At 41.1% G+C, this 12,386-nt stretch overlaps 1 protein-coding gene across 1 annotated transcript in view; it reads left to right on the top strand.

Annotated features, from left to right (window-relative positions):
* The window catches only part of TRIM4 (tripartite motif containing 4), a 32,051-nt gene that overhangs the window by 5,433 nt on the left and 14,232 nt on the right, over positions 1-12,386 (top strand). Inside the window, exons 2-3 of the mRNA XM_011943852.1 lie at positions 7,711-7,806; positions 8,611-8,841. Coding sequence (XP_011799242.1) covers positions 7,711-7,806; positions 8,611-8,841 — 327 coding nt within the window. The remainder of the gene's footprint in view (positions 1-7,710; positions 7,807-8,610; positions 8,842-12,386) is intronic.

Raw genomic sequence — 12,386 nt, 5'->3', positions numbered from 1 at the left:
ACACATGAATTTAATGACACAGTGAAAATGTTTGGAAACTGTAAAATACTGTACAGTTGTACCAGCTGATTATGAACAGGAAACATGCAAAGCTGGACTAGAAAGTGTACCTTCATTCCTTTACTCAGTGACCTTTATTGATGCTTACTATTTGCCAAACATTGTTTTAGAATCTGGACATAAATGGATGAGAAAGATATGGACCTTATAAGGAACTTAAGCGTGTAGAACATTGATTTCAGTGTGTGTGAGAGTTGCTGAAGTATTTACCAAGTGTACAGAAGGTCTGAGGTCAGAGTGATCACTGAGGAGTGAGGAAAGGCTCCATTGAGGAGTTAAATGTGTTAGCTCTTGAAGGATGAGTAGAGGTAGGAGAGAGGGTATTTCAGGCCAAAGAAACAGCATATTCCAAATGTGGTGGAGTGGAATAGCATGTGATGTGTGAGAGGACTGGAGGTTGCTCAGTACTTCTGGAGCATGGAGCATGAGGGGGAGGATGGTGGGCCACGAGCTTGAAGAAAAAGGCAGGGCCTTATCACGAAGGATCTTGTTTGCCGTAGTAAAAAGATTGAACTTTCTCTTTCAGGCAATGGGGAGTTATTAAAGGGTTTTAAGGCAGGGAATGATATGATCAGTTTTTTGTTTTAGTCAGATAACTTTGACATCCACGAAGACTAATTAGGCTGCTGTTGTACCATTTTAAGCAGGAGGTAATAAGGACCTGAATTAGTTCAGGGCAGGGATGATGGAGAGGGAGGGATGGGGTAATTATGAGCTGGAATTGAATGACTTGGTGATCCGTTAGACTTGGTAGGTGAGAGAGAGAGAGAGGAGTCTTGGATGGTAGTCCAGATTTCTGCTTCAGATGGCAGGTAGATGACTGTCAGGTTAACTGAGGTGAGGTACACAGGAGGAAGCACAGTCTGAGGACAGAAGATCCCATGCTCGTTGCGGACCGTACTGAGTGTGAAATAACTGTGACAGGAAGTCCAAGGAAGAGGGACAGGAGGGGGGGTGCCTTGGAGGCTAGAGATAATATTTTAGAATCTTCATCCTATTCTTGAAGTCATGGAAGAAGTAAGAAGATGAGATTCTCCTAGGGGGACCACATAGAGGGTAAAAAAAAAGGCACAAAGAGAAGCTTGGGAAACACCAATGGTTAGTAGCCAGCAAAAGACGTGGAGAGGACCCATCAGATAAATGGAAGGAAAAATACACTTGTGGGTGGGGGCCGAGGGAAATATAAGTGTATGGGTATGAAAGGGGAACATAGCCCTTAAATCTTCCATCTTCAGCAACAATGGCTATCAGTTGTTCAATACTTCTTATGTACCACCCACAGTTCTAAGCATTTTTCATATTGTAATTCTTTAATCCTCATAGACATCCTATTAGTGGATTCTGTTATCCCCTTTTTGAAGATGAGGCAACTATGCCACAGAGATGTGAGGTTACATGCCCCCAAGGTCACAGAGCTAGGAAGTGGCTACACTTGAACTGAGGTCCTCTAACCCCTAATCCTTTACACTTTTCACTCTGCCACAACTAATCTGAGAAGACTTCTTAGAAGAGATGGGATTTCAGGATTAAATACAAGGCCCAGCAGGACAGGAGTGGATGGTTAAGGGTTACACTGGGATGGGCTGAATGTCACAAGATTGACTGGGTAGGTGTTCAGGAGCCAGGTCACTGGGCAGAATTCCCTGATACCCGCCCATCTCTCTATCTTTCTCTGCTTAGTCACTGCCCTATTCAGCCACCTTTCATTCCATCCCCACCCCAAGTTAGTTAGAAAAACATACACTGCCCCTGGGTGAAGCTGCCCTATTTCCAAGCATCCCATTCTCAGCATATACTCAGATGGATGGACTATGTTTTAAAAGTTGGACAGCTGGAAGTTCCCTAAATCCATGGAAAATATCCCCATCCTGTACCCGTTTTGGTGAGGGGAGAAAAAGAGAAAGAGAAATAGCTTCATAAATCTCTGGATGCAAATGGTTTGCATGGAAAAGGCCTCTAAGTGCAGCTCTTTTTTCCTTCATGCCTGACTCTGGGAGCTAATCCCTCCATTCTGTTAATTAATTTAAGATGTTTCTTGAGCACTGGTTTTGTGTCAGATGCTGTGGCACTGCACCAGAGGCAGCGCTGGGAATTCAGTGGTGAACAAGACAGGTAAAGGCTTTCCATGGAGCTCACAGTCCAGTTGGGCTGAGGGTGGGAGGTAAATGACAGACAGACAAATAAATGAAATAATCACAGATGGTGATGGCTTGCTGGGAAAGAAAAAGAGTGCTATCCCAGGCCAGGCGCGGTGGCTCACGCCTGTAATCCCAGCACTTTGGGAGGCTGAGGTGCGAGGATCACTTGAGGTCAGGAGTTTGAGACCAACCTGGCCAACATGGTGAAGCCCTGTCTTTACTAAAAATACAAAAATCAGCTAGGTGCGGCGTTGGTTGCCTGTAATCCCAGCTAGTTGGGAGGCTGAGACAGGAGAATTGCTTGAGTCCAGGAGGCGGAGGTTGCAGTGAGCCGAGATCATGTCACTGCACTTCAGCCTGGGTAACAGAGCAAGACTCCGTCTCAAAAAAAACCAAAAAACAAAAGAAAAAACCAAAAAACAAAAAAAAGGAAGTGCTATGCCAGAGGGTTTCAATCAGGTGAGCAGTCTTCTCTTAGGAGGTGACATTGCAGCTGAAACTTGCTGGATGCGGAGTCTGCCATCTGAGGAACTGTGGGAAGAGGCCCTGAGGCTAGGGAGAGCTGGATATGTTTATGGGACAGGAAGAAGGTCTTTGCACCTGGAGGACCAGGAGCAAGGGAAAAGGTGGCATGAGATGTGACACGAGATGTAGGCAGTGGTCAGCTTATGTTGGGCCACAATGAAGCGTTCAAATTTTCTTGGTGAAGAGGAAAGCCAGTGAAGAATCTTGAGCAGGAGAGTGACAATATCTGATTAGTTTTTAGAAAAGTTATTCCAAGGCCAGGTGTGGTGGCTTATGCCTGTAATCCCAGCACTTTGGGAGGCAGAGGCAGGAGGATCGTTTGAGTCCAGGAGTTCAAGACCAGCCTAGGCAACTGTGAGATCCCATCTCTACAAAAAATACAAAAATTAGCTGGATGTGGTGATGCACATCTGTTAGTCCCAGCTACTCGGGAGGCCGAGGCTAGAAGATCGCTTGCACTCAGGAGTTTGACGCTGCAGTGAGCTATAATGGTGTCACTGCGGCTGCCTTGTGGATATTGTATGAGAGAAGGACATGACTGTAAGTAGGGAGAGCAGTCGGGAGGTTATTGTAGTTCAGATGAAAGATGATGGTGACTTAAGCTAGTGGTGGCAGTGGGGTTGGCACGTAGGTAGAGTTGAGGTGTATTTCCAAGGTAGACCTACCAGCTTGGATCGATTGCAAAAATTACAGTGACTGAAATTCATAGAACTCAGGAGCTGGGATGGTATTTAAGAGACATTTAGTCCAGTTGTCTTCATTTCATAGGTAAGGAAGCTTTGATCCAGGAAATAGGTGAGGCTCACAGACGTACAGCTGGTTTGAAGGTCTATAGTGAAACTAAGATCCTTCTTGGAAGTTTAATGTTGTTTGAGCTACATGATCACAAGTCAGTAAATGTCTTCGTTCTATAAAAGTATGCTCTTTTATTATACTTGTGTTTTCATATAGGTACAATTTTCTGGTGCTAAATGAAGAGAAAATGGTTTTTTAAAAATTATTATATTTATTTATTTATTTATTTATTTATTTATTTGAGATGGAGTCTCACTCTGTTGCCCAGGCTGGAGTGCAGTGGCGCAATCTCGGCTCATTGCAACCTCCACCTCCTGGATTCAAGCGATTTTCCTGCTTCAGCTTCCTGAGTAGCTGAGATTACAGGTGTGCGCCACCGTGCCTGGCTACTTTTTTTTTGTATTTTTAATAGAGATGGGGTTTCACCATGTTGGTCAGGCTGCTCTGGAACTCCTGACCTCGTGATCTGCCCACCTTGGCCTCCCAAAGTGCTGGGATTCCAGGCGTGAGCCACCGCGCCTGGCTGAGAAAGTGATTTTTAAAATTTCTGGTATTTCTAACCCAGATTGAAATGCTTGGTGTTGCACTCCTGCCACCTCCTGGCAGTTTCTGTTGTTTCAGGGAAGGTGTTTTGTAATTTCCCCCAAGGTTGTCAAGTTAACGCTCTCATATGAGAGAATTCTTGCATACTGACTTGTTAAGTCTTTTTAAGACATAGAAAATCTCTATTTAGTAGATTATTATTTTTTCATTATCAAGCAAAAGTGAAAACTTTCAAAAAAGCTTGGTCCTGTTTGAAGGAGCTAATTACAAACTCATTACAAACCTCATATACATCAAATTTGACAGTGACCACAAAGTGGCAGTTATAGTTGAATAAAGAAGTGAAATGATATGAGAGAGCAGCAGGGTTATATGCCTATTAAAGTTAACCACTAGAGATAGTAAATGGATTGTATAATGTTAAGAAACATCATGGTAGAAACAAAATAGTACAGATGGTATTGTGCCATTTAGCAGAACTGTGTAAATCCCTTTTGTAATTTAATTTTATGTTTTCCTATTTCATTTTACCATGAAAATTTCAAGCATACATCAAAGTTGGAAGAATTTTGTAATAACACCAGTGTACCCACATCTGTATTCTACCATTAACATTTGACTCTTTTATCACACCGCTGTCCTTTTTTCTGTATCTCTCTGCATACATCCATTCTTATCTCGTTTTGATACTTTTAAAATTCAACTGCAAACAAAATACTTTAGCATGTATATCATTAATCAGATTTAACATTTGTTTATTTTTATTTTTATTTTTTTTAAATATGTAGAATCTCATTCTGTTATCCAGGCTGGAGTGCAGTGGTATGATCTCGGCTCACTGCAACCTTTGCCTCTGGGTTCAAGCGATTCTCATGCCTCAGCCTCCCAAGTAGCTGGATTACAGGCTTGTGCCACCATACCTGGCTATTTCTTTTGTATTTTAGTAGAGACAGGGTTTCACCATGTTGGCCAGGCTGATCTCGAACTCTTGGCCTCAAGCGATGCACCTGCCTCGGCCTCCCAAAGTGCTGGGGTGAGTCACTGCGCCTGGTCTATGGTATTTTTTGCGGTAAAATTTAATACAATGCAAAACACAAATCTTAGTTGTACATTTGCTGAGTTTTGACAAATGCCCTGCTCAAGATAAAGGATATTACCATCCAGAGAATTCCTTCATGCCCTTTCCCAGTTATTCTCTTCCCCTTTCCCCTACCAGGGCAACCACCGTTCTGATTTTTTTTTCCAAACACAAATTAGGTTTTGCCTGTTCCAGAACTTCATATAAATGGAATTCCATTGTCTGTATTCTTGTGTAGGATCCTTTGCTCAGCATGTTGATTTTGAGATTCATCCATTTTGTATAGGTTGGTGCAAATGCAATTGCGGTTTTTGCTATTATTTATCCACCTTCCTATCAGTGAATACCTGGGCTGTTTCCAGCTTCTAGCTGTTGTGAATAAAGCTGCAATGAATATTTGCAATGAATATTCTTGTACAGGTCTATTTATGGGTACATGTTTTCCTTTTTCCTGGGTCTAGGAGTAGAATTGCTGTACCCTAGGATTAATGTAGGTTTAGTTTTACGCCAAACCGTTTTCCAAAATGGTGGTAGCATTTCATTCGCCTACTGATGTTGTGTAAGAGTTCCAGTTGCTCCATATCCTTGCCAACTTTGATGTTATCAGCCTTGTCAGTTATTTAACTTGATTTTAACCATTGTCCCTTGTAAATGATTGGATGAAAAGTTATACCTATTAGTAACTTAGTTTTCTAGGGAACAATTTAAAAAGTTGTGCAGATTATTTTTTAGTTCTTGTCATTTCTTGTTTTTTCTTTTATTTTTATTTACATTTTTAAAATTTTATTTTAACATATATTCAGACTTACAGAAAGTTGTCCCAGGCCACCCTCCAGCATTTGACACTATCCCCTAGTTTTTTAGTTTAAATGATCTCTTCCTTCGGCATAGGAGAAACCATTCTCTCTTGGTTTTTCACCAGTTGCTCACCTTAGCTTCTTTGCAGGATATTTATTCTCTGCATACTGCTTAAATGTAGTTGTTGCCAGTTCTAGCCTTGATCCTCTTACTCTGTAGAATCTTACTGGCTGATTTTACACTCACTCGAGGCTCTAACTGCCACCTGGGCTTTAATCCTGAAATCTGCTTCTGCAGCATACATCTCCTTCCCAACTCTTAATTGCTAACATATCCACTTGGATGTCCCATAGGCATCTCAGACTCGATTTATTTAGGTGAAATTTATTTTCCTTCCTCCAATTTACACACTGCTCATCTTCCTATATTTTCTAATTTGATAAATAACCTACAGTCCATCCAGTTACTTAAACCAGAACCGAGGGGCTAAATCTGGACCTTTTCCTCCTGCAGCCATTTGGTCATCAGTTCCTGTGGGTTTTTCTCTTGTGTGTTTCTCTAACCTTTCTGCTTCCATCTCTGCACTCGCAGCTGGCATTCTACTATTATTGGGTACTGCCCCTCAGCCCAATTTGTTAATGTTGATTGACTTGCTTTATTTTTTAATAACTTACTTGGGTTTTTGAACTACAAAAATGGCATATGCCACTTGTAGAAATTAAAGCAAAAATGTATGAAATTTCTAGTCCCCCACCTCCAAATTTGTAAGCGATTCTTTTTCCTTGGAAATCACCAATGTTAATACTTGGTATAAATCCTTCCAGATTTCCCTTGCCTTCACATACAAATACACACACATAGATAAACACATATGCGCATACACACATTTATTCTTTTCAAAACAGAATTATACGATACATATTGTCTTATGGCTTGCTTTCAACTTATTGTGTATTTCATGTCAATATATAGACAGCTACCTGAAGTTGATGCAAAATATCAATATAGCATAATTTATTTAATAATTCCTAATTAGTGGATAATGAATAATGCTATAGTGACCATTTCTTTACATATTGGTTATTTTTGCTAGTGTTGTGTTGCATAGATTATTAGAAGTAGCATTATACACATTTAAAATTTTGTTAAATCCTGCCAGTTGTCTATCAAAAAATGGTACCTTTTTGATCTCCTGTGGTGCCAGAGGCCTTCTCCCTGCCAGTAGTAGATATTTGCTAATCTAACAGTTTTTAGTTTTTGCCAACTTACCAACTTACTAGGAAAACTCAATATAGTGTTGTGATGATTTCAGACCGGAGTAATTCTTATCATAGGCCTGTGACCGTCTTCAGTATTTTCTCAATCTCATTCTCTGTTTTGATTAGGTGACTTTTAGCTCTTAAAAAATGAAGTTGCCAGGCATGGTGGCTCATGCCTGTAATCCCAGCACTTTGGGAGGCTGAGGTGGGAGGATCTGTTGAGCCCAGGAGTTCGAGACCAGCCTGGGCAGCATAGGGACACTTTGTCTCTACACAACATAAAACAATTAGTTGGACCTGATGGAGCATGCCTGTAGTCCCAGCTACTTGGGAGGCTGAGGTGGGTGGATCACTTGAGCTCGGGAGGCTGAGGCTGCAGTAAGCCATGATCAGGCCACTGCAGTCCAACCTGGGTGACAAAGTGAGACTTTGTCTCAAAAAAAATAAAAAAGAAAAAAGAAGAAGATGGTGGTTGAAGAGATGTTTTCTTACCCGTGTGTGTTTCTGCTGGCAGGAGAAGCTTCTTAAGTCTCAGCGTAATCTCGTGTCCAAAATGAAGAAAGTCATGCATTTACAGGATGTAGAAGTGAAGAATGCTACACAGTGGAAGGTAATAGCAGAAGTGGTTGGATATTTCTTGTTCCTGAGGTCCTTTTGGTCTGGGACATTTCTTGCTCCTGAGGTCCTTTTGGTCTGGGACATTTCTTGCTCCTGAGGTCCTTTTGGTCATGGGGTTATGCAGTTCACATAGGTCTTGGATGCCTCAGAAGCTCTGTTTCCTCCATATTGTGATCGAAAGAAGAACTTTCTGGGTGTCAGTTCAGTTGTCAGGCCCCTTATAGATATAGGGATAGGAGAGGAAATACCTGTCCCTGCTGCTAGTGGCTTTTGGTGATATGAGTTCCACATACTTCATCCCTATCTCTCTACTTTAAGGTAGCACCCCTCTCCTTCCTACTTTTTCCTAAATATGCTCCCTAGGTTGGAGTTGGTTTGGGCCCATGGCATTGTGGAAGGAAGCAGATGAATGGACTTTGCTTTCGGGGAGGCTAATTGTAGTTGGGAGGTACGCATGTGCACACACACACACACTCATACTCCTAAAGATTTAACAAAACTCAATGAGTGTTCTGAGGGCTAAACTAAGTAATAGATGTGCAAGTTTGTTTTAGTTTAAAACTTGTCAGTAGTAGAGACTGAAATGTTAGGAAGAATGAATGAATACTATAATGACTAGTATAGCGCTATCAAGTAGGTATAAATAAAGGAGTAATGGAAATTTTAGGGGAGTGGGCAGGAGCTTTTCAAGAGGGGTTGCTTAGGATTGACTGTGGATTACTGGGGAATTGTGTAAGGAATTTAGTAGCTGGGGTCAGGCAGGAAAAAAGAGTGAACAAATCTCATGTGGCCTTAGGATAAGATAAAGAGTCAGCGAATGAGAATCAGCACAGAGTTTTCAAAGCTGCACAACTTCCTGGTTGAAGAAGAGGACCTGTTTCTTCAGAGACTGAACAAAGAAGAAGAAGAGTCAAAGAAGAAGCTGAATGAGAACACGTTAAAACTCAATCAAATGATCGCTTCATTGAAGAAGCTCATCTTAGAGGTGGGGGAGAAGAGCCAGGCCCCCACCCTGGAGCTGCTTCAGGTAAGACGGTTACGGGCGGGGATGATCTCGTCTTCACTAACTGAACTCCCTCTTGTCTTTAGAGCTGAATATCCTTCCTGGTGAGTGGGTTTCATAGACATGTCTTACCTCTTGCTAGTTCTGTGCTGTCACACAGCTAAAAAGCCAAAGATTCACCATTCAAAGGAAATTAATGTGAAATTTAGGTAGGCTGAGCTCAGGTCATACGAGATAAGTTGATTCACATGGTCTCACAGTTCATCTAGGATCTGAGACTTAGTACGTGTAAGACTTTTTCATTCATCTTATGTGTACATTTATAATTATTTAAACAATAAAACAAAGCAAGCATAAAACTCCCAAGGACATAATCGTATCAACAATGAAGAGACACTTATGTTTCTCGCTTGATTTTAATCATTACAATCACAGCTTGATAAAACTTTGTTCTTATCCCCATATTTTGAGTGGTACTTTCATTTAAATAATTTCCAACGTCTAGCAACCTTTAAAAGATGATAATTCTAACTCAGCACTTAAGTCTGGGTCTTTAGGCCAGTTTGTTATCAAAAGCCCCTCCTTTGAGTTAATCTTTACCTTTATATCCTCTGTAGGTAAAGTGTCCTTATAGCTTCTTTCAGTTTTTGGCTAGGCTCCTACATTTGTGACTGTCTTTGTTTTTTCTTTTTGCTGAAATAATTCGTGCTCGGTCTTGGATGCCTCAGAACCTCTCTCTCCTCCATTTCATGTGAAGGAAGATGAAAGGATCTCTAAAAGGTGTTCTCAAGAACATTTTCTGTCTACCATTACTATTTTTTTTTTTCATAAGGAAGAGACAACATTCTCTTCTACTCTTAAGGAATTCGGAAACCTGGACCCATCCTCTAGTTATTATCAATAAGAAATTGCTAGCTAGGTTTTATATGATAGATATAACCTAACATTTAATATTAAGTGTAATGACTTCCAAGAATTATGTAAAAGTTTTACAACATGCTTAAGCAATGAAGTTCCAAGTACATATCCGAATGTGTGTCATGAAAGAATCTCTGAAATAACACATTTAAAATACAGGCTTAACGTCTAATTAGGATCTGAAACCTCTAAGATACATGTGAGCCAGCAGAATGCTTACAAAAAGTTGTATCAGCAAACGGAAATGCAAAGTTAGGGAAACGATTAAAAAAGATGAAACTGGGGCTGGGTGCAGTGGCTCATGCCCGGAATCCCAACACTTTGGGAGGTTGAGGTGGGCGGATCACCTGAGGTCAGGAGTTTGAGACCAGACTGGCCAACATGGCGAAACCCCTCTCTACTGAAAATTAGCTGGGGGTGGTGGCACATGCCTGTAATCTCAGCTACTTGGGAGGCTGAGGTAGGAGAATCGTTTGAACCCGGGAGACAGAGAGTGCAGTGAGCTGACATCATGCCTCTGCACTCCAGCTTGGGTGACAGAGCGAGACTCCATACCAAAAGAACAAAACAAAACAAACAGATGAAACTGGAACATAGAATCTCAGAGCCTGAGAGAACTTACTGTACTTATCTGTCTATCCATCCATCTATTTTAAAAATCGATTTCCTTCACTTTTACCCCATGACCCACTTCTAATGTACATCTTCCACATTTTACCTGTTTCTTTCTCCAGTAATGGCTACCCAGGTTGCCTCCAACACCATCACCACTACAAATAATGCTGCAGTGAAACCATTAATATCTGCTCTTTATTGTTTATTTTTATTTATTTTATTTAGGTTTTGAGACAGGGTCTTGCTTTGTTGCTCAGACTGGAGTGCAGTGGTGTGCTCATAGCTCACTGCACCCTCGGGCTGCTGGGCTCAAGTAATTTTTCTGCCTTGATCTCCCAAAGTGTTGGAGGGTTACAGGTGTGATCCACCGCTCCCAGCTGTTTTTTTAAAATTGGTCCTTGGGTTTCTTCTCTAGCTGTTTTCTCAACTTCTTGAGTTGGAATGCTTGGCTTATTTATGTTTACCCTTTTGTTTGCTGGTAAATTTATTTAAGTTATATTCCTACCTTTAAGTATTGCTCTGTATTCCACAGATTTTGACAAGTTGTTATATTTATTGTTATAATAAAATAAACATTAAAACACATTTTAAGGCCAGGTGCAGTAGCTCACACCTGTAATCCCAGCACTTTGGGAAGCTGAGGTGGGAGGATATCTTGAGCTCAGGAGTTTGCACTAGCCTTGGCAACTTAGCAAGACCTTGCCTCTATTTAAAAAAAAAAAAAGTATGACACCCATGGAGAAAAATGTATAAATCATAAGCTTGACAGGTTATCACAAAGTGACCACTCATGTAACTACTATCCAAGTCAAAAAAATAGAACATACATAGCATTCTAGAAGCTTCCTCATGTCCCCAGTCGGTACTTCTTCCCTTCTCCTCAAAGGGTAGCCTCCCTCTGGACTTCTCACACTCTTGTTTTTTTTTACCTTTTTTTTTTTTTTTGAGATGGAGTGTTGCTGTGTTGCCGAGGCTGGAGTGCAGTGGAGCGATCTTGGCTCACTGCAACCTCTGCCTCCCGGGTTCAAGTGATTCTGCTGGGATTTGCAGGCATGTGCCACCACACCTGGCTAATTTTTGTATTTTTGATAGAGACGGGGTTTTGCCATGTTGGCCAGACTGGTCTCGAACTCCTGACCTCGAGTGATCTGCCTGCCTTGGCTTCGCAAAGTGCTGGGATTGCATGCGTGAGCCACCACGCCTGGCACTTGTTGTGCTTATTTTTGAGTGAGTATGTTTCAGGATGCTCTATTTTGTACTGGCTTCTTTTGCTCACATTACATTTGTGAGATGAATCCATGCAGTAGGTATTTGTTTTCATTGCTCTACACCAGTGTTTTGCATCAGGGTGATTTTGCTCCCTCCGAGGGCAAAATCTGATATTATATAGAGACATTTTTGGTTGTCAATACTCAAGGGTGGTTACTACCAGCATCTCTTGTGTATAGGATGCTGCCAAACATTCTATAATGCACAGGACATGCCTGTCTTTAACTCCCAGCAAAGACTTATCCAGCCCAAAATGTCAGTAGTGCCTGTGGTATAGTACTGTCATATTCCATTTTATTAACATACCAAAGCATATTATTCATTTCTTTTGAGGAAAATTTGGATGATTTATGTTTCTGTTGTTATTAAAACACAGGAATATGTGAGAACATATCTTTTTGGGTGCACATTTGTATACATTTCTATTGTATACCTGTGAGAACAATTCCTGGTCATAGGACATACATCTGTGTTCAGCTTTAGTAGATGATTCCAAACCATTTTCAAACTGGTACAAAGTGATTGTTCCGGTTTACACTATTGTTACCAGTGTGTAAAGTTAGAGTTCCAGTTGCTCTGTATCCTCACCAATACTTAGATTTGTCAGTTCTTTAATTTTAGCCATCCTGAAAGGTGTAAAATGTCATCTCCTGCCCTCAGTCAGCACCCCTTCCCTCTTCCTAAAGGTATACGGATATATATGTGTGTGTGTGTGTGTGTGTGTGTGTGTGTATGTGTATATATATGTATATATAAATAAAGCTATT

This window comes from Colobus angolensis, unplaced genomic scaffold, assembly GCF_000951035.1.
Source record: "Colobus angolensis palliatus isolate OR3802 unplaced genomic scaffold, Cang.pa_1.0 Scaffold222, whole genome shotgun sequence".
NCBI classification, from domain to species: Eukaryota; Metazoa; Chordata; class Mammalia; order Primates; family Cercopithecidae; genus Colobus; species Colobus angolensis.
This window is presented reverse-complemented; position numbering and strand designations above follow the sequence as displayed.